This window comes from Alosa alosa, chromosome 16 (assembly GCF_017589495.1).
Source record: "Alosa alosa isolate M-15738 ecotype Scorff River chromosome 16, AALO_Geno_1.1, whole genome shotgun sequence".
Classification (NCBI taxonomy): domain Eukaryota; kingdom Metazoa; phylum Chordata; class Actinopteri; order Clupeiformes; family Clupeidae; genus Alosa; species Alosa alosa.
Genome location: NC_063204.1, coordinates 29760595 through 29782434, shown reverse-complemented (window position 1 = coordinate 29782434; position 21840 = coordinate 29760595). Strand labels below are relative to the sequence as shown.

Here is a 21840-nt window from a genome sequence, read left to right as displayed (position 1 = left end):
AACTTCCCTAAGCAGCTGCCTAAACCACAGTACAACACATACTGTAGATGCAGTATAGCAGATGTCCTTATGAAAGGGCCACTACGGGACAGCATGCCCCCCACCTGCATGTCTTTGCCAGGGCTATAAATTGTCTGCAGTGGGCTGAAAAGACTCTGCACAGTTCCACATGATCCACACAGTAACACGTGCCAAATAGATGCATCTATATGTCTCATACAGCAATACACACTGCATGATTTTCAAGGAGGTTCATTTTTTTCCGAGAGAAGTGGATCTGGCCAGGTGTGATGGCATATATCACCCAGGGCCTTGTCAGGCTGGCATCTGTAATCACAGCCTCTCGCCACACAGGGGTACGACCACATTGGGTGTCTCCTGCAGTGACAACAAAACCTCTAGAGGTCTACACTTCACAGGAACTTTGTATCACATTCTTCTAAGTGGGAGGAACTTAAAGGGCTTATAAGAATGCATAAAGGCAGACAAATCAGTTACCGACAGATGAGTAGGTATAAAGGATGTGACTCCTCTACGGGAAGGGAATGTGAATAGTGAGGTCACTGCAGAGTGCAGAAGATCCTTGCCTCTGTCACACAATATTATCCAAAGTGAAACCAATAAATAAATAAACTTGAAGGTGGAAAACTGGACTGGTATCTAGCATGAAAACTGGTTCATTGCCAGTCATGGTCAGATTGTTGGGAGAGTTCAACACCAAGCTGAATCAAGAAACTAATGAACATGAGCTAATACCCCAGTTAATGGTATAGCTTTGCTAAAAGAGAGAACACGTAATTATCTCTGATATTTATCTCATGTAAGGTTACATGTCTTTATTTTGTCTTGGGGCTCCCTATTACACACAATTCCAATTGCACTTCACTGCAAGTTTTCACTGAACCACAAGAGGGCATCTCATCTCATTGTGATGCTGGTTAGGCTGATTGGGGATATCCTATCCTGATCCTTTTATTATACCAGCAGATGGCAGCAGAGGGCATCTCACGAGTTCAGTGAGTTCAGTGTTGCTGATTAAATGGATTGTCGCTACATTCGCCAACTTGAAAGTGAACTGTCACACTCTGCAACGCAGCCTACATATTAAATATTTGAAAATTAGGAGAAGTTAGATATTTGTGAATGTATTGGCTACTGTAAATTTGTGTAAAACCGACGTCGTTTAAAACGTCGTGAATTAAAAATTGAAACTATGTTACACCCATGCGAAGACCATTATGCGCAAAGATGGTCACTGACTGAGATACTGAATGTGCACCAGACCGCGCACTTTTATTATGCCTATATTTAACACAGGTTTAAAAATCATTTAAATTTCATCATATCATGTGCAACATCTCTAGCGTAGAAAATATGGCAGCTAGCGTTTCCAACACATTATAATTATTGTTGTAGTGTATCTCCAATCCTGTCATCAGTGACAACTCCCAACATCCAATAGATATCCCCCCTAGGAAAATAAGGAATAAATCCCTTCCAATAGCCGCTGATGAATTAGAGAAAGGACCTCCTAACGGCGTGACTTCAACCAATCAACGAAGGGCATATGCTGAATAATTCACGTTGGATTGCTTTGGGGAGTGACGCAGAGGATACAGATGCACGGCTACTTTTTCGTTAAATTGTGAAATTCTGGCTTGAATAACAGTTATTTATTCAATTTTTCGAGTTTTGTTGGGTGAAGTGCCGATCAGTGGGCCCGTTTTTAGTTTAGATAGATCTGGGGTGTCCAACAGGCCTCTGTATGTCGATATTGATGTGGTGTCGCTGCTAGGAAAAAGATGCCGCAGCCGAAATCCCGAAAAATTGCTGTTCTGGGATACAGATCCGTTGGTAAGTACGCGATTCAATCTTTTTTTTTTTTACAAAATAAATATCGTTTATTGCTGACTGATAAGGAGCCCACTCTTCCCGCCACCCGTAATTGTAAGTAGTTTTAAGTCTTACTAGCAAAGCTTACAGCTTAAACCATGTCTATGGCCAGTGCATTGATTCGTGTGTGAACGCATCAGCTGAATGTCACTCAAGTGGAAGTCACCCGGCCACGACTTCAGCTCCTAGAGTGTCTACAAAATACCAGTCATGTGGGGACTTAATACATACCACAGCGTGATGGCCCGTAGTCTGTCAACCTTGTGTCAACCTTGTGTCTAATAAATCGTCTGGGTCGTTAAGGTTTCATGTCCTCAATGTTCCCAGGCCTGAGCGGTCCATGTGGATCAGTGACACAATTACATAATGCGAAATTGTTCTCAGGTAGCCTACTGCACCTAGGTTGTCATCATGTGGGTATACGATGGACAGTGCATCGTTTTCTCAATTATCGGTGGAAATTGAAAAATAATCGCAATGCACACCAAGTCACCACTTTTCCATTTTAAATAGGATCGCGACTACACAATAAACATAGTGTCTGGGTGTGAGATGTAGCCTAAGGAACTGACAACTAGTGACGGTCACTGTTTATTTTAATTTTGTTCTCCTTTTAATGGATATTATTATATATGGAGTGATTCACTTCTAGCATGGTACCATATCCTGAATGGGCCTGTGTTGCAAATGAATCTGCATCATAATTGTCCAAAGAGGATGAGGCGGGCTCACCACAGACGGTAACGCTGCAGGTAGTGATTCCCAGGAGATGTGTTCAAAGACAAAAACTCCCCACAGCTCATCCGACTAGGAGGGAATACATGTTTAAGGACCCTGCTGTTAACAGTCGAAGACGTATCCTCGTTATTTCCTATGAAACAGTCAGTCGGCGCCTACTCAAAGCAGGTTTTCTCACTAGAATTTTCATTCACACACCACACTAATATTCCATTCATCGTGAGAATGGGAGACATCACAATCTATTTTTGGCCTGTAGTTTATGGTGTGTATCATAAGCTACTGTTGTTTTACTCATCAGTAGTACTTGAAATCGTAACAATAGCCTGACGATAGTGATGTTAGATGATGTGTGTGTGTGTGTGTGTGTGTGTTATAGTGATACAGATATACACACACACACACCTTTATGTATGCACACCTCTGTAGTAACAGACACATACACCTGCATCAGTGTAACACGTACACATGAGTGTGTTTTTTATGACATGACATAGGTGTTGCATAGCAAGACTACAAGCACATACAACATGAGGCCAGTGTCGCAGATCACACACACACTCTCTCGTTCTTTCTCTCTCTCTCTTTCTTTCTTTCTTTCTTTCTTTCTTTCTTTCTTTCTTTCTTTCTTTCTTTCTTTCTTTCTTTCTCTCTCTCCGTCTCATTCTCACTCTCACTCTCTCACGCTCACACACACACAGGCATCCACAAGGGTTGCTGGTTAAATCCAGTGCAGAGGGCGTGTGAACATTGAATCACGCCTCACATGAGTTAGCAGCCGCCTCTAGGGTGGATGGTCTCCATGACTTGAAGGCTGGTCTCGACCTGTAGTCACATTGGATGCACCACAGTCTTCACTGTCCACTCCTGCAGATGCAACTTGGCAACAAAGGTGTACAGAGACAAGGTGCCAGATCAACTAAAAGATCAACTTGTAGGCAAAATCAAACTTAAATGGTGATGTCCATGCTTTAAGTTCTAAAAGAATAGAGTTATAGAATTCATACTGACACTGGCTCTCCTCTCTCTCTCTCTCTCTCTCTCTCTCTCTCTCTCTCTCTCTCTCTCTCTCTCTCTCTCTCTCTCTCTCTCTCTCTCTCTCTCTCTCTCTCTCTCTCTCTCTCTCTTTAGTCAGAAAGCATTACATTTATCCTAGTGGGTACAGCAGAGGCAGATATCTGTTGAGCAGTGGGAAGGCAAGGCAAGGACAGGCACTCCAATGCTTCCTCCAAGGGCAGAATAGCAGGCGATGATGCACACCATCTGATCACCGTGTCATCACTCTAACCTTGCTGAGAGTGACTGACAGGCCAAGGCGAAGGCGCCCTCACAGCCCGAAGCTGTGATTTAAATACAGGCCTGGCCTACATCAGCTAGCCTGATGCTCTAATAATTTCAGAGTCAAGCCACTTGCTCCACTTCCTTGAGAGGAACTCGCACATACACAATGTCGAGTATCCATTACTCACACGGACACAGTAGCATTTCTGTTATGCAGAGAAAGCACTGCGGGCCAGATGTATGTACATTTGCGAACGTAGCGTTATCAGCGTCATGGACACACCGCAGATTGCGAACGCTGTCAGACCCAAGTTTCCGTCATATTTATCAATCGTTCTATCCTTAGTGTAAACTGCGCCTTTCTCTGCCTTTATCGTAAATGCAATTTACGAACATCCACAACTGAATGGCAGCGCCTACATACAAGCGCAATTGAATGAAGTTAACTGATGACAACATTAAAAAGAATCAAACGTTTAGCATCATGAAATAATACCATACATGATAAGATGTAAACAAGCAGGGAGATAATGAAGATCAGTAGTTCTACTCAAACTACTTGTGCACGTAGGCTACGGAAGATTGGTCAAATCTAGCAAGTAGGAAAATTTAAGTGAATGACAAGTGAAAGTAAGACATTCGAAAGGCCAACAAAAGTTGAGGTTGCTTTTGGTAGTAGCCTACAAATACTTTCACCACAAAAACTGCTCTAAATAGCGATTCTGTTGTCTTTGAAAGGTTCTCTTATTGACGCATTGAACTGCAATTTGGATTAACACCTGCTTTTACAAGTAGGAAGTATTTAGACGCAGAATAGTATGTGCGCTTTCAGGAGTAGTCTATACATACCGCGGAATACATAATTAGGCGCTCTTTACTCTTCCCCTCCCATCTTTTTACGCTAAACTCCCACTTTCCCCTGGATCCTCCCATGAATGCATATGCATGACATGACAAACGCAATCTGCCACTTTCAGCTCCCGCGACAGGCAGTTTGCGCTTTTACATCATTGCGGCCTGTTTGTAGGCTACATACCTCGCAATGATTTTTTTTACACGCACATTGCGAAACAAATACGCCTGACGTGGGCGCAAAAGCGTTAGTACATCTGGCCCTGAGTCTTTGAACCTCGCCCAAATCTCCACTTTCACTTTCTCTCTCTTTCATCTCCAGCAGAAAGGCTCCCCTTATGAGCCACGGATCTGCCCAATATTTCCTCCTATAAGGATGTTTGTTTTTTTTTTTTTTTTTTTGCCCATGTCACCTTTGTGATTGCTCAAGTTATCATGGATCAGGTTCAAGCTGGCCTCTTTAAAACACCAGATACTTGTTTATTCTGGCGCTATGTGAAATGAAAATATCTCTGCCTAGTCCGTCTCAGGTCATGGAGTATGGCAATGCAAGAGCGCTGTTTGGAAAGGAAGCTTAGCCGGTATGCGAGGCTGAGCATATTCAAATTGGTAATCCATATCTATTGCTTCCTGTGTCTGAATCTGTTGTGTTGCTAGAGACCCATCTCACCACCAGGTTCAGTTAGCCAGACACTTTCTCTGAGTCTCAGCTTCCTACGTGATGCGCAGAAAGATGCAGCCGAAATTGCCACTTCCTTATTTGCCCCCTGATGTCACCTGCTGGACCTTTAGCCTTGTTAAAACCTCCATTAGCAGCAAGTGGCGTGTGAGCTGGCATTCCGCTCTGCAGGCTAATCGTTACGACGCCCACTGGGTTCCACTGTTCTATTCGGGGTTATGGACAGTGCCAACTGAACAGGCACTGGACTCTACCCGAGCACCACTCTCTTACCTCTCTCTCTCTCACTCTCACTCTCACTCTCTTTCTCACCATCATTCTGTCGCAGTACCTATTTATAGCCCCCTTGAGAGAGGGAAAAGGACGCACATGTCCATGCATCTTCATTAAAACATACAGTACGGTGCACAGTACAGTACAGTAGAGTACAGTGGTCCTGGTCTCTGTCCACTCTGCTGTTAGCTCTCCATGGCTCCTCATGCTCTCCTGGCTCCCCGTGTCCAAGGTGCTCAGCAGCAGCCGCCAGGAGCAGCATCAGCCTCTGATCTGAATACCTCCAGCATGGAAACCCCTCAGCCACTGCAAATCATTATTCTGTGCTGCTGCCGATGTGGAATATTTTATGGGAATATTAAAGTGGAGATGCGTATGCAGGCGCTGAGGGAGGGATGGGGGGGAGATTGAGTGAATTTTTTTTTTTTTTTTTTGCCATTCATTAGGCAACGTAAAGGAGCAAATCGATGTGCAGTTCCGCCTCGCATGAGTTGTATTTCCATTGTTGAGTGAACCACTCTCCCTCTGGGCTTTTCTGTGTGTGAATGAAAATACACACACACACACACACACACACACACTGGATGCCTGGATGTGTGAACTTACTGTTGTTATAGCAACAGGCTACAGGACATTTCTCGCTGCATGGGTGGACAGCAGATAGCCCCATACTCTGATCCGCATGCACATGCAGGTACTCTTGAATGATGCAAGAGGAAAGGTGGCCCTACTGTATGCTCAGTATTCAGCATCATATTTACTCAAATGTTTCTGTTGAATTGAACAATGTTGGTCTAGCTGCTTTTACACATTTTAAAGCTGAATCTGGTTGCCTGTAGGTGAAACATCCATGTAGAATATTCCATCATGTAAGACAGGTGTTTAACATACAGTTTCTGTGTATGTTACCCTTGAAGATGTGATAATGAGACAGTTTGTAGTGTACAAATGATGCACTCACTTGCGTAGTGCTCTTTGACTTGCTATACATTAAAACCTGTACAAGCCAATGAGTGGTGTATCTTTTCTCCTCTGCTTTGTTTCTGCAGGGAAGTCCTCTTTGACAATACAATTTGTGGAAGGCCAGTTTGTGGATTCTTATGATCCAACCATAGAAAATAGTAAGTATAAAGATTGAACTGTGTGTGTATATGTGTGTGTGTGTGTGTGTGGTAACGAGCCACCACCATTCTGCAGTCTCCATTTCTCCCACCCCACTCTACCACCTCTCAGCTTGACGCCACTGGCACAGAAATCCAGGTGTTGGAGATGAGCCAGGTGCAATCCTGTTGTGGCTGGTTCCTCATTGAAGAGCAGTCTCGGAGGGCTACGAGTGTGTATCACACATACAAGCGGCGTCTCTGTCATTCTCCCTTCACAATGACTCCGCTCTGCCTGAATTAGCATTTCTTAGCCATTACTGGGGAGCCTGGCCCAGCCACAAGGAGCCATTTAGAAAATATATGTACCGGATGGCCTGGTTCACAGAGTTCAAGCGCAGACAACTGTATGTGTGTACGCCAGTTACCATGGCGGCTAAATTGTGTCACTAGCTCCTCTATGTCTGCTTGGAGTGCTTTTAAATAAAAAGAAAATGAGAACACCATATTACTAAAACAAAGAATCACTTCTTTGAGCGCCATAACCCATGGGCAACGACTATGTGAATGAGAGTCTGTCACCAGGGCCTGAGGCATTTGAAGTGCTCCCATGCACAAACCCTGCAAAAGGTAATGCACGTTATTTTTAGGAAGGTCTCTTTTTTTCGTCGTCTTTTTTTTCCTTTTTTCCTCCTCCCTCCTTCTCAATGGAATCCTTCTGCGGCTGGCATGCCGTGTTCTAAGCCTGCTTGACTGCCTGTTTCCAAATCTGTAGGCTTAGGTGGCGGAGTGTTGTCCCTGCTCAGACGGCAAGGGCCAGGCCCAGGGTTTTATGAGGTAATGCTGTGATTCAGATGGATCAGGGCCATACACCTGAACAAGCCTGCAGACCGCAATGGCTCCTTCATATATTCATTATCTTCTGCAGGCCTTTAAGTTCTTGTGGGGGACCATGTCTCCCATGAAATATGTGTGAGCGTGAATACGAAACCTTTTTTGGACCATTTGACTTAACGTAGGAAGGGAGTCAGCCGTGTCCCTTGTGCTGACTTTGACACAGATATGACGTTCAGCGACGTTGGTGTGGTCTGTGACGTACTCTCGACCGCGTTATCACTCCACACGTCATCTTCGCCTGGCGGAAGGAGCGAGTGAGCCAGTTGGTTATCGGAAGCCTCGCCTCACGGAGTCGAGCAGCCTCGTGCGTCAGAATATTTCCCCTCGCTGTCTGGATTTGTACTCCGCTGTACTGACACACTGCACAGGGCTGCGTGCTCCCGTAAGCCAAGGCTTATTGAATTGAGTTCCCTGGTGCAGAAAGTAAGGGAAGAGTGAGAGAGATAGAGGGAGAGAAAATTGTTTGAATTATGTGCTTCCTCTTCCAGAGTTTCCTAGTAACTATGGGGAGTGAAAGGGAGCATGAGGGAGGGGAGAAAAAGAGGAAGAATAGTTGAATGCTGCTTCCATAGAAGGTTTCTTAGGAGCCGAATGGAGAAATAGGAGGAGACCGAAGGAGACGAGTGTGGAAATTTAGTAATGGAGAGAGATGGGAAGAGAGGGAGAACATACAGTGAGATAGGGAAGAAGAGTCATAGAGAGAGGGGTGGTGGGGGGAGAGACGTGGAAATAGGGAGAGTGTAAGATTGGTCAGACAGACTGGACATAGAGACGGCGATCATCAGATAGACAGCTGGGAGGGAGAGAGCATGAGACAGGAGGGAGAAGGAGAGCGAGGCTAATGAACGCTGCATCTTTAGAGAGACGAGCGGAACTCTGCTGAGACGAGCGGAACTCTGCTGAGGAATGGTGGAGGCCTTGTTCATGTCAGTTAGCTAAAGTTAATGGCCACCGTGAATATCTGAGCCACCCAGAACAACTGTCTCTCTCTTCCTCTCTCTGTTTCTGTCTGTTTTTTTTTTTCTCCCCCTCTCTGTTTTTGTCTCTCTCTTCGAGGCTTCTTGGTCTGAGTGCTCATTTAATGCAGCCCTCTTAAATACTTCACCTGTACAGCTGCGCTTGTGCCTATATTTGAAGGGCAACCTTCTTGAAAGCTTGGCATTTATCCCATCTAAGAGTGGTGTCTTCAAAAGCCCCGTCTTATTTCCCCAATACGCCACTCAGTACAGGCCAGGGAGCAGGTACTTGGAGCAGCTTGGAGTCATAATCAAGATTTATTAAAGTCATTATGGCCATTATGGATTAACATGTGACAGTGGGCATTGTTTGTGTATATATAGTCTTTAAGATCTCCATCTTAAGTAGAGAGTGGAGTGGTCATAATGAGGAGTGGACATGCACAGATTTAATTATAATTTTGTATTATTTATTGTGGAATTGTCAGTCATGCGAGGTCACAGTTGGAGTATGGGGCAGCCTTGCATATGTAATCAGTCATTTGGCGTTCTGACCCACATTTGAGAAGGAGTCGTCCTCTCCCGTTCCATCACGACGGCCGACTCCTGTGATGCCGGGTGCTCAACAACAATCACAATTTTTTTCTTTTATGTAAATAAATATATAAATAAAGCAGCACTCTCGTTTCCCACTGCACAAACATGCCCCCTCACATCTTTTTTTTTTCAGAAGCAATGTCTCCCGTTCTGCTTTACGTTCGTTTCGCTCTCTCATGTCAGCCATGCTAGACGGAACAGGCGAGTGATTGAAGATGCGTGACATTTTGCTCTCGGTTTGATGGGGGAGATTGACGAGGATGGTATCCGTGGTTCTTCCGTGGTCTCTGTGGTTAGAGCAGGCTCAGAGCAGTGCAGTGCAGGACTCTGATCTTGGAGTCCAGGCTGAGTAGAGAAGAGAGGGGCTGGCTGGCTGGCTGGCTGGCTGTAGCTGTAGCTGTTTGGCGGTGATGAATGGGCAGTTCTCTGTTGCTAATTTTACTTGCTAATTTGCAGGACGGGGGCTGCAGGAAGGGAGGTGATTTTTGCTCTCATTGAGTCTTCTGGAGTCCACAGTAATGACATTAGCGTCATTTACTCACCACACACACACACACACACAGACACAGATGGCTATTTTCTCTCAGCCACAGAGGGATGATGATGCGGTCCAGGGAGGATGGCTATGCCCTTAAACACCTCTTGAGGTGGTCCTGCCTGCAGCCCTCACAGAACTATGTAAAGAATCATTGGGCGTTCAACCATACATTATACATATCCCATGAACTGCAACAAGTTTTGTTCACGCAAGGGTATATTTGTCTTTAAAGGTGCCATGTGTAATATCCGCCAAAAAATCAATTCATACTCCACATTCCATAAAAGATGGAGGCAGTATACCTCCAGAAAGTGAGTTGGTCTACCCTTATGTTGCCCGCATACCGCCTCCCATGGCCGAAGCTGGTATTATGACACCTGTCGGGCTGTGGCTAGTAATTTAGCATGCTAATTCTGGTTGATATCTCTGCAGCACTATCCCTTGCCATTTTTTTAATGACATCATCACCCTTATTTCTTCTCATTCTTTTGATGCGTGTAGCTCATTTTTTGGATATTTTTACCTCAATTCTTACACATGGCACCTTTTAAACATATTTTTCTTTTTATATTTTACTTTAAAGATTTGCGCCAATCTCTTTTTTTTTTCTCTGTGACTTCAGTGCATATTGTTATAGTGTGTTTTAAAACGAAAAGGATTGATGGACTAATAGTGTGTAATTTTTCTTGTAGCGTTGCGTTAGCACTTAGCATATTGATTCATCTCTTCTGCTTAGCTCTGCAGATGGTCCGTTCAAGATCGCCTTCTGACCATGCATCTCTCACTTCCCCACTGGTCTTTCTCTCCCTGTCTTTCTCTCCGTTTTTCTCTTTCTCTCTCTCTCTCTCTCTGCTGCTTCACAGCATTTACAAAAATGATCACAGTCAACGGTCAAGAGTACCACCTGCAGCTGGTCGACACGGCAGGCCAGGTAAGCCCGCTCCGTCTATAACCACTACATAGTGGATTAGCCACGGCTTTTCTCTGGACTACATTTGAACATTTTGATTGATGACTGAAGCCCATTTGTTTATTTATAGTTTTGTATTTGTTGGTTCAGGGCTTAGGGTGCACTCATTACTGTGTATAACAATGATTCTGCATATATTTGAAGCAGTGAGAGAAGTTTCATTTGTTTTGTTTTTAATATTGGTTTAATTCGGATGTGTGGATAAGCTGCAGAATTTAAACAGAATCAGATTTAATATTTTTTTTCTCTTCCCTCAGGATGAATACTCCATTTTTCCACAGACTTACTCCATAGACATCAATGGTTACATTTTGGTGTATTCTGTTACGTCAAATAAAAGGTAGGTTATCAATTTTACTCTCTGTCTACATTTTCTAAGACTCCTTTTTTAAGACTTCAGTATCATACCTGGGTGTGATTTAAGAGTGCCCACTCTGACGGTGCACAGTGGTTTTGATGACACTTCGTGCCAGCAGCCCAATCTGATTGTGAAATTGTGCCAGGTGCCACTCAATACCTCCCTTTCATTGCAAGCACAAATCAAAGTCATGGAATAGGTATCCTTGTTGTCATCAATATGATTTCAGGTGTTCTCACCCAAAGATTCTGCCACAGCAGCTATGTCACCCGTAGCGCTACGTCTAAGGAAGGAACACCACTAAAGAAGCGGGGCTGGGCATGCCCAGTGCCAGAAGGGAGAAAGTTAGAGGTGTGAAGAATTGAGCCCCCACATATTTTTTTTATTTTTCTGTTTTGGTGGAAAATGAAGGAGCAAGAATTGTCTAGAAACACCCTGGCACACTATGTTCACTAATCTGTATACATCTGAAAATCCATCCTGAAAATCTGAAATCCCTCACTTCACACAGGTATATGAAAAAGCCGTATATAGCAAGGGCATTTCATCTGTGTGTGTGTTCTGTGGTGGTCAAGCCCATGACCTCTGCGTTAGTAGCTCCTCACACCACCTTTAGAGCCACATGGACCTTTCATATCTGCTGTGGTGGAGGACTGCGGTCAAGGTTGTTGGGTGGAGGACGAGGCAGAGAAGCTCAAATGAATGACCCCTACCACCCTAATCCAGTATCTTTTCATGAATGTGTGGTCTATGGGGGAATTATGGTGCAAACGGCACTATCCCGATCACCCACAGGGGCCTCTGGTTCGATTCCTCATCCCACCTCCATCCTTCTCTCCCACTCACTTCCTGTCCATTTCCTCTGTCCTGTCTATGTAAAGACTAAAAGCCCCAAATCTAAACTTGAAATAGGCTGTTTGGAATATGAGGACATGGTGATTTCAGTTCACAGTTCCGCCCCTACAGCGGTGTCCCCAAGTGCATGTCCACAGCGTACGCTACATATAGAATGCTCTGTGGGCGGTCACCTCCTGACCCTGGCCTGCCTGCCACTACTTGTCTGCCAGCTGAGATGGTTGAGGTGACCAGATGACAGACGTTTTTCCTTCTCTGGGTGGTCTTTGCCTTTTCCCATATCTGTGTGGGATCCACACACACACACACACACACACACACACACACACACACACACACACACATGCACACACAGGACACATATACACACACACACACACACACACGCACACACGCACATGCACACACTCCCTATACACTTACTGTAGCATCAGCTGGAGATGAAATGACATTAAAATTAAATCCCTGGCTTCTCTCTTTCTCGCTTTCTGTCTCTCTGAATATCTCTCCGCCACCATCCCCTCTCTCACCCCTCTCACCATCTCTTCTTTTTCTTAATATTTTACGCTTCTGATTTATTTTTTTCTCCTCCATGTGCTTTCACGCCTTGTCAGTGTGCGTGTGTGCATGTACGTATGCATGTGTTTTAACCCACTTTCCTCAGCTTTATTTTAACAGCTCATCTCTCTCTCTTGTCTGTCATCTCTCTTTTTCTCACTTTCTCCTCTGGAGTGGTTTTATCATCTCCACTTTTCTCTATGCCTCTGTCTGTCCATATAAGAGCCAGGCTATGTCCACATATGAAATTGAAGCACCCTTAAGATTTGATCTACAGATTTGATCAGGCTATTAGATATAGAATCAGGCACACACACACACACACACACACACACACACACACACACACACACACACATGTGTATATATACAGTATGTGCACATACCATAGATTTAGCTGTGAACCTTCTTGCTGTAACAAGACTGAAAGGCTGACCATCTCAGCGGGTTCTCATCGATGGTCTTGTGGAGGAATCCCACGATCCCCCTGAGCCTTGGAAGGACTTTTTTTTTAAGTCCCCATGGTTTTCTCAAGAGAAAGATTCCCTGGAAACTGGACATTCATGGCTCTGGCTCGCCCCTCCACCCTCGGTGCATTACGTCAGCCTGCATTAGGGCCTCAATGGGATTATTTGTTTTTCTTTCTTTTTTTTTTACTTTTCTCTTTTTTCTTCAGTGGACGGGCAGAAAGAAAAAAGCAGCAGCGAGCAGTCATTACTGAAATTGTGGGTCTTGTTGCTGGCTCTGCAACTGCAGGATTTACCTGAGTAAGGCAAACGCAGGCGCCTGGCCCGCTGCGTACAAACATACAGTAATTACTCTGCAGTCTGGCGGGTAGAGACACTGCAAATGAATGGCCTTCCCTGGACATAACAAGCAAATAAGACTAATCTGATGTTAATGCTTCCAAACAGCTGCCACTAAGGTTGATATACAGTGTCTCATAATGTGAAATTGATGGCTAGTCACTGAACCCAATCTTAAGGCCTGCCCTCGGGTAACCCAAATCTAACATCAGGTTACTAAGTTCAGTGTCTAAGAAGAGAGAGGCGAACTGATACACGGGTTCCTCAGATGCAAATCAATTGGAATGAAGGTTCCAATGGAATTAAAAGATTTAATGAAGTCAATTGAACTAATAGCATCAGAGTTTGAGTTTGCAACAATATCATTCATCCTGTTCAGAGAAACATTTGATAGTCTCCCGCAAAGCTTCATTAAAAGTCTAGATGAAGAGGCAGGGTGGTACTAACTACTGGTGGGCTGGGGAGTGATCATCTCGCCCCTGCTGCTACTCCGCTTGGTACAGTCCGGTGAAATGCACACCGAGGAGACCTCAGTTTCCGGATGCAAGGCCGGAGTCATCGAGTGCACCGCTATCGGATACCATGCGTCTAATTGACTTTGTATTGACCCAACAACAATGGCACCGGCCCAGACAATGTCGGGCCCTTCAACAGTAACCTCATGAATCCGTCCGCTGCTTTGAAACTCCCTGCCACCAAACACGGAGCATCTGAATGTGTCTACACGTGACTTTTATGTGCACTTGAGATTTGGCCGTTGATGTTTCTGAGCCTGGTCTGTTTGAGAATTAGCTCTGTGACAGGCTATGACTTCACTGGACCCCCTAAAAGGATCTTATTGTTGAATGAAAGATGGCTGCTAATATCCCCTTGTCTAACACGCAGAGCTAAAGTCAGTAGTTTAGACTCACTGACCGCTTTACTCCTGAGCTTGTCCCGGTTTCATTCCCATTCACAGATAATTTGATCAGGAAAGGTCAACACGTAACTCGCATCAGCTTGTATGAATGGACTTACATCAGTATCAAACCACTATTACTCTCTAAGGCTGTTAAATCAGAATTGATTGATGATAAATGACTTGCCTGAACTGTAGATAAGCTCTGCTTGACTAGTATTTATACCGCAAGTCACCATGAGCCATAGTCCAACATGTTCTTCCGCCCTGTATACTGCAGTTCAGCTTTTAGATATTCCAACACTACTCACAGAAGCGCAGATTTGGCTTTTGGCCCTAAGAATGCCCCTTTGCACACACAAATCACTCATTTCCACATGATGGGGTTGAAGTATCTGGGTGAGTGGGCTTTATTTGGGCTAAATGAAAGACTAAATGCTGTTAATAATAATTCACTTCATCTGCTCACTGGGATGCCTGCAAAGAATTAAAGTTTTCTTTTTTATCTTCAAAAGTCAGAAACTTCTGAAGAGCAATTCAAGTTTGACTTGAAACCCACTAAGCCCCTATGGCATAGTTTGGTCTGTGAACAGCCTGCTTTTTGTGTATTGGTTGATTTTATTCTGATACAGCAGATTTTAAAGTTATAATGTATTATTATTTTTTCCCTTGCAGTTTTGAAGTAGTAAAAGTTATCCACGAAAAACTGTTGGACATGGTGGGAAAAGTACAGTAAGTGTGTTTGTCATCACATCATTTCAGTGATCTAAATGTCATCTAAATATGTAACTCATGTTTTAATGGACTTTTTTCTTTTTAGAGTACCCATCATGTTGGTGGGAAACAAGAAAGATCTTCACATGGAACGGTAGGTGCAGTGTCAAAAACCTTGTAAAAAAGGAAGCACACAAAGTCTATACTCTTCTCATTAGTTTCATATGAGAGGCTTGATGTAAAGAAATCCACTTGCTATTATGGGGTAAACCATAATGGACAGGGAGAGGCGTGAAACTCTGTTATCTCCGTCGAGTGGCACAAACTCATTTAGATTTTATAGGACATGTTTTAATCACAAATACATACGTACATTGAACTTCATGTGTCTCACGTGGGCTATTAGTAGAATAAAAAATGCTTTTTTTCTGTTAGCCCTCGGGTAGTTGGTTTAAAGATAATAAATTGAAGCAGTTCGGCTTGTGCCAATCACCGTCAAGGGGGCCGTAATAAAGCTTTATTGTAATTCTTTTTTTTATGGCCGATGGTTAATGAACATCTCTGAGTTCATCTGTTGTGAGTTAACACACACGTTCCCCTCCCACTCCAGCTCAACTCCCTATGGCCACCATGGGAGCCAGTACAGAGATCCTCTCTCACATCCCCCTACTACACACACACACACACACAGGTTTTGCGGGAAGTTCATTGTGTTGAAGCCTTCCATCTGCAGTTGTGCTCAGTGACCTTGGCCCTATCGCTGCATGCTGTCATTGGAGCCAAAGGCAGATCATTACATGCCATTAGACATCACATTCACATTTGGCCTGAGCGATTCTCAGCAGTGGCCCAGAGGGCCCTCTCTGCTAAACTGGGTCACACTTTCAGAGTGTTTATAGTCACCTGAGGTGTTTATTTTTAGTGTAACTAGATTGATGAGGCGTAACAATGCAACATGAATACATGGACGCCTTATGTAGTACAATAAACATATTAGAAAGATGCGATGCATGTGCACTTCATTAGGTGGATATGACCCTGCTGTGCAATGTGCAGTTATATTGTTCATGCCGAGCGACTGCAGTGTCCATTCTGTGGCAGACTTTAAATGGGCCTTTGGCCCGGCTGATATTCTGGAGCTCTGCAGGCCTGGCGTAGATAAAATGGGTCACATTTTAATAGTCCTTCACAAATCAGAGCAAGCAGGAAGTGGACCAGCAGGAAGTTGAACCCCCAACCCCATCACCGTCGCTCACTGGATGTGATGTCAGTTAAAAGGAATCCCACGTGCACTGGTGACCCTAGCACCTCCTGTTTGGCTTGTGTTGCCAGAGCAACCTAGGGTTGTTCTGAATCCTGCATGCCTATTATGGTCTGTCCCAGATTGAGAAGTGTGTAGTTTAGTGGTGAGAGACCCTGACTATTTTTACTCAGCAGAGGAGTTGGTGGTATTTAGTGGTCTAATGGGCGGTAATCTGCTTTGATTGTATGCTTTTAGCCATTGCTGCTATTCATTCAGTGTCTCTCAAAGGAAATCTTTTTATGCGTTCTTTTGCAGTCAAACATATTTATTATTACACACACTCTTACATACTCACGCATTTAGACACACACACACTCTGTGCGTGTGTGTCGTAGAGAGACATGCACACATACATACACATAGCATTTTTACTTGCACACACACTGTTCTCCCTGTTGTCATGAGATCGACACATCTTGAGACACACACTCCCACAAATAATACTTCACACCTTTGCTGACATGCAAGCTCATGCTTGGATTTGGTCTCGCATACATTCAGGGGGGAATCGTACAGAGCCTTGCTGTGTTTTAGCCATTGCTGCTATTTATAGATCAGCATGGACAGCACAAGCTGCAAGCTCCAATTAATTGTGTGTGTGTGTGTGTGTGCCTGCACAAATGTGCATGTGTGTGATTGTGACTGCTAGTCAGCAATTGTTTGCGTGCATGCATGGGCAGGATGTGTATGTGCATCCATGTACAAGTGTGCTTATGAGAATGTGTGTGTGTGTGTGTGTGTGTGTGTGTGTGTGTGTGTGTGTGTGCACTTGAGCACAGAGCTGTTGCGCTCTCTCTCTCTCTCTCTCTCTCTCTCTCTCTCTCTCTCTCTCTCTCTCTCTCTCTCTCTCTCTCTCTCTCTCTCTCTCTCTCTCTCTCTCTCTCTCAGTATTGATCACTGGCGTCTCGTTTCATCTTGGGGGCTGGGGTGTGGTTGGCTGGTTGGTGGTGGTGGGGAGGGGAGGAGAGAGGAGCTGGAGTAGAGGATGGTGCTGCTGCTGCTGGTGCTGTTGCTGTCAGCAGAAGCCGTGTCCAGCGTTCTGCCTGCCTCAGGGCTTTTCTCCACCTGCAGTGTGCATGCGGATGTGATTGCAACATGGCGCCGCCTTATTGCACAACACAACAGGACGCACCTACGCATGCCAGCCGTACGGCATACCAGGAGCACAGGGTCAGAGCAGAGGAGAGGAGAGTTAGACGTGAACAGGTTTAAACCTCCTGTCGTGGAAAGTCTGGGAAATTGGGTCTCTCTCGTTTCTCCAATGTCAATCCATCCTTAGTTCCTTTCTTACATCCTATCCCCCTCCCCCCCTCCCCCAAATCAAAACGGGGAGGAAACAAGGAACAATAATACAAGGATGCAGGAAGTGAGGACAGAGATACATGGGAAATGAGATGTGCTTCCTATATCCATTATATACACTACAACATGGCTGCTGAAAATCATATATGCGTGTCATACTGTAAGTGGCGGTTGCTTGGCTTACAATTGGCTGATTGTTTCTCTGCCCTTACTGTTGATTGGCTAAACTGGCTACTGCTGATTGGGCCAGCAGTATGAAGTGGCCTCTGGGTCCAGGCTCTAGTTTGCCGGATGGATTGAGCCGCTTCTGGGCTTGGTGAGGAAATGGCCTGTGAGCGCCTGCTGTGATGCAGAGCCGCCATTAATCAATCTCTCCATTAAGCTGCTGTCGATAGGCGATGCTTAAACACTTTAACCTGCCACAGTCACCAAGCACCGTTAATGTGCCGCTGGATGAGTTGTCCCTGACAGTCACTCCAGAGACACAGAGGACCCGGAGGGGCAGGGGAGCATGCACAGGAGAGCATTAGCCCAGCAGAGCTAGCACTTATGGAAGCGGAGCCGTGACCTATAGAGTGGAGTGTTAAGCACTGGAATGGACATAAAATAAGTAAAGATCTTGAGGTTGATAATGTGAGTTGTGGATGTTCGGGGGTAGATGACACAAGTGGACATTGCATTTTTATCCACCATAAAAAGCTGATTGTGATTGCGTGTGTGTTGTGTTGCTCATCTTTTGTAAATAAATTGGCAGCAAAAGTAACTACTGCAGTGCCATCAAACTTCATTATTTTTTCTTTCTTTCTCTCTCTCTCTCTCTCTCTCTCTCTCTCTCTCTCTCTCTCTCTCTCTCTCACAGTGTTATCAGCTGTGAAGAAGGCAAAGCCCTGGCAGAGTCCTGGAACGCCGCGTTCATGGAGTCCTCGGCAAAGGAGAACCAGGTAATGAGCTGTCTCCTGGCTGTCACCATAACTGCGCCCCCCCGCCATCAGAATCGGCAGACTCCCTCTCCTCTCTTAACTACGCTGGGGTGAACCTCTCCCATCCTCCCCAAATAGAAGAACTCACTCAGATAGACAAATCGCACAACAAGGTTAAGGAAGATTGATGCAGAGGTTGTTGAGTTTACAGTAGTCATTTCATCTTGCATCTCTGCAGGACTGCCTACAGTATGTAGGGCGGTGTGTGTGTGTGTTTATTCTGAGATGGAGTGCTGTTTGCTGTTTATGCTCTCATCCATATGCATGTGGGAATCATAGCTAAAATCATTCTTTTATTCAATAATAAAAGAAATGCTCATGTACCTACTAGGCAGGGTTGTTTGGGGACACGGCATGTCTGTTCCCCATGCCCACCCCACCATACCCAGGAGAGGAGTGAGCAGGGAGCAGGGGCCGGCTGGCGAGGGCTAGCTGCTAATTGAATGCTGTAGCTCCAATTTCCACTGTGTGATGTACAGATCCCTAATGGAGCAGAGAGGGTTTCCGTTTTGCCATCAATAGTCGCAGGAATAGGAAGGTGGATGTGTGTGTGCTGCTGAAACAAGGCGTCAACATTTCTGTGTGTGTGTGTGGGGTCATTTTTCTTTATAGGCAACATTGTTAAAGGCTAATATGAGTTATGCATGCAAACACATTTCATCAGGAGTATTTTGTAATCATATTATATGTAATCATAACATATTTTGTAATCAATAATGATGGTGAGGCATTCCCAACATTTACAGGCTGATTCTGTCTGTAGTTGCTTCTGCTTTTAACCTACAGGAGGCACATTGTCTCTACCTCTACTCACTTATCTGCTCAAATTACTGTTAACTAACAGATGATCCAGATGAACAACAGCTGGTCATTTCCTCACGCTGAGTGGACTGAATAAAATATGCTATAAGTGGTTCTTTTCAGAGTGATTAAAGCATTAATATCCCGATAGCCATTAATAACTGGGGTTCCTTCCTACTCATTTGCATATTTTAAGAACATTTATGAAAAATTCATCTTAAATAAATGTCATTCTGTGCATGTTTCCATCTGGTGTGTTGGGAAGAGAAATCAAATTGGAAACTCTGTTAATCAAGGGAGGAGTAGTGAACAACTGTGTGACGTTCGTCAGGAGCACTCTAAGTGTTCCCACTCAGGGCTGTCTGTTCAGACTCACAACTGAAACCCAGCTACTGAAATAGAAAACAATGCATGTCTCTGTCTTGCTCTTATTAGTGGTTATCTTATATAATTAAATATGGAAATTAATGTAATGATGTGTAACAATGCATCACAAAAATGTAACTCTCTCTCTCTCTCTCTCTGCAGACTGCAGTGGAGGTCTTTAAAAGGATAATCCTGGAGGCAGAGAAGATAGATGGCGGTGCCCCGCAAGGAAGGACATCCTGCTCACTGATGTAGTCCCCTCCTCCTGACCCCTGACGACCCCTCTGCCAACCTCAGCATCCTCCTCTAGCCCCCGTCCCCTCGTGGCCAGCCCCAACCCGACCCCTGCCCACCGACTTGCACCACAGCACTGGACACTGGGAAATCCCTGTACTTGAAGTGGCTAACTGCCTGTTTTTTTTCCTCCATTAAATAAATATTCTTAGCGTTTTCTTTTAACCATCGTTTTTTTATATTTAATTCTTCTTTTTTTTCTTCCTCTACTTATTTTTTTATTTTTAGTTGTCAATTTGTTTTTTTTATTTTTTATTCTTATTTTGGAAGAGACAGAGAAGCACTCTGTTGACATGTTAGGAGTAATTTTAACCATTCCTATTGGCTTAGGGACCCCTTCCCCCCTCTCCCCCTGCTCTTGCCCCAGCCACCACCCCCCTCCTCCTCCATCTGCAAACCAAACCTGGTGAATCTTGAGCCTTACTTCTCCATCTTTCATCTTTTCTACCTGAAAGCCCTTCCCCTCCCTTGTCCTCTTATGAATTTGTATATCGTATTTCTTAAAACAGTTATTATGGCCAATAAAGTTGCCAGCATTCATTCTTCTCTGTAGTGAATGTTGTTGAACTTTTTTGATTGTAATCATTAAAAGCAGCATATTGTTTCACTACACCAGCTGTTTGGGAGCCTTGAATATGCGTTGGCTGAATACCACCTGCTGTATACTGAATACTGAATACCACCTGCTGTAGAGGACTCATGTCCGCTTCAAAATCTGGAGCTACAAGCGTCTACACTCTGCAATGCACACAAGAAGCACTTGAAAGTGGTGTCACACTGTTACACACACACAACTATCCCAACTCACACAGGAATAGATAATTAATGTTGTCAGAGTGTTGAAAAGGTGGGATGGTAGACCAAAGGCAGAAATGAAATTTCATATCATCTGGCTATGGCTCACTTAATGGTCTACTACCTAGCTCCCTCGACCGCAGCACACTCCTCCAACCCCCTGAAAAATGCTATTTTTATTTCTGACTAGTATCATTTCAATAAGTTTCATTATTTCTACTGCTCTTCTAATCTGCAAACCATCTTTGCATTGAAGTATGGCAAACCACCTTCTTTATGTAATTCAAATGTAATCAATGTATATATTACGAGTACAATTAGTCAAGTATTTACCATGCTGATTCAGCATGAACAAAGACCATTTTACTGAACTATTGTGTGCTTTATAATCATATTAAGGGTAATAACAAGGTTAACTCACTTTTGAATGTAGCGTTAAGGTCAAATCTGCGTCTGATGAAATATAGTGTGAAGGTCAGTGGCCTATTGGCATGAAGATGTGCTCATGTTTCAGAGGGATGCACAAGCCTGATAAAATGGCTTTATCATTCCTTAATGGATGCACTCTGGATCGATCGAGTGCTTCTGCTGTCAAGAGGAGAAATCTGATACCAATGTAATGCAGGTTGGGAGTCTTGCAGATTTCTCCTATAAAGTGGGGGCAGCAGCCAATATAATGTGTCTATAGAATGAATATCTCTGAATAAAGTATCTAATACCTTTGTGAAGATGACTTACACGCTTGGTTAATTGGTATGTTTTTGCCTCAGCAAGTTATGTACACTCTGTGTGCGTGATGAGATGAGTGTCCTAAGTGCTGGCTTCTGTATGCGGGAAGCTGAAAAGACGTCTCTGAGGGAGAGACATAAGTGGTCAAGACACCTATGGAGGCGCTGTGGCTCAACTGGCTTCAGTACCCATACCACATTTGGGTCCACCCACCTTACGGGGACCGGATTTGAGTCCGGCCCGGGTCATTTCCCGAACCCATCCCATCTCTCCCACTTGCTTCCTGTCAGTCACTTCACTGTCCTAT

General features: G+C 44.4%; 1 protein-coding gene across 2 annotated transcripts; it reads left to right on the top strand.

Annotated features, from left to right (window-relative positions):
* Positions 1-1554: 1554 nt before the first annotated feature.
* On the top strand, positions 1555-20619 carry rheb (Ras homolog, mTORC1 binding). Of its 2 annotated transcripts, XM_048267095.1 has the most exons (8): positions 1558-1854; positions 6766-6837; positions 10668-10735; positions 11032-11114; positions 14925-14981; positions 15070-15117; positions 18428-18509; positions 19878-20619. In XM_048267095.1, the coding sequence occupies exons 1-8, from the start codon at positions 1803-1805 to the stop codon at positions 19968-19970; spliced, it is 555 nt and encodes a 184-aa protein (XP_048123052.1). In that variant the 5' UTR covers positions 1558-1802; the 3' UTR covers positions 19971-20619. The 2 variants fall into 2 exon arrangements, with proteins under 2 accessions (XP_048123053.1, XP_048123052.1); XM_048267096.1 differs by lacking the exon at positions 6766-6837 and having other exon boundaries at positions 1555-1854.
* Positions 20620-21840: the final 1221 nt, after the last annotated feature.

Coding starts and splice junctions, on each gene's coding strand:
- rheb (XM_048267095.1), top strand. CDS start 1,803: ATGCCGCAGCCGAAATCCCGAAAAATTGCTGTTCTGGGATACAGATCC. Junction 11,115..14,924: donor TCTGTTACGTCAAATAAAAG/GTAGGTTATCAA, acceptor TTTCCCTTGCAG/TTTTGAAGTAGTAAAAGTTA. Junction 14,982..15,069: donor GACATGGTGGGAAAAGTACA/GTAAGTGTGTTT, acceptor TTTTCTTTTTAG/AGTACCCATCATGTTGGTGG.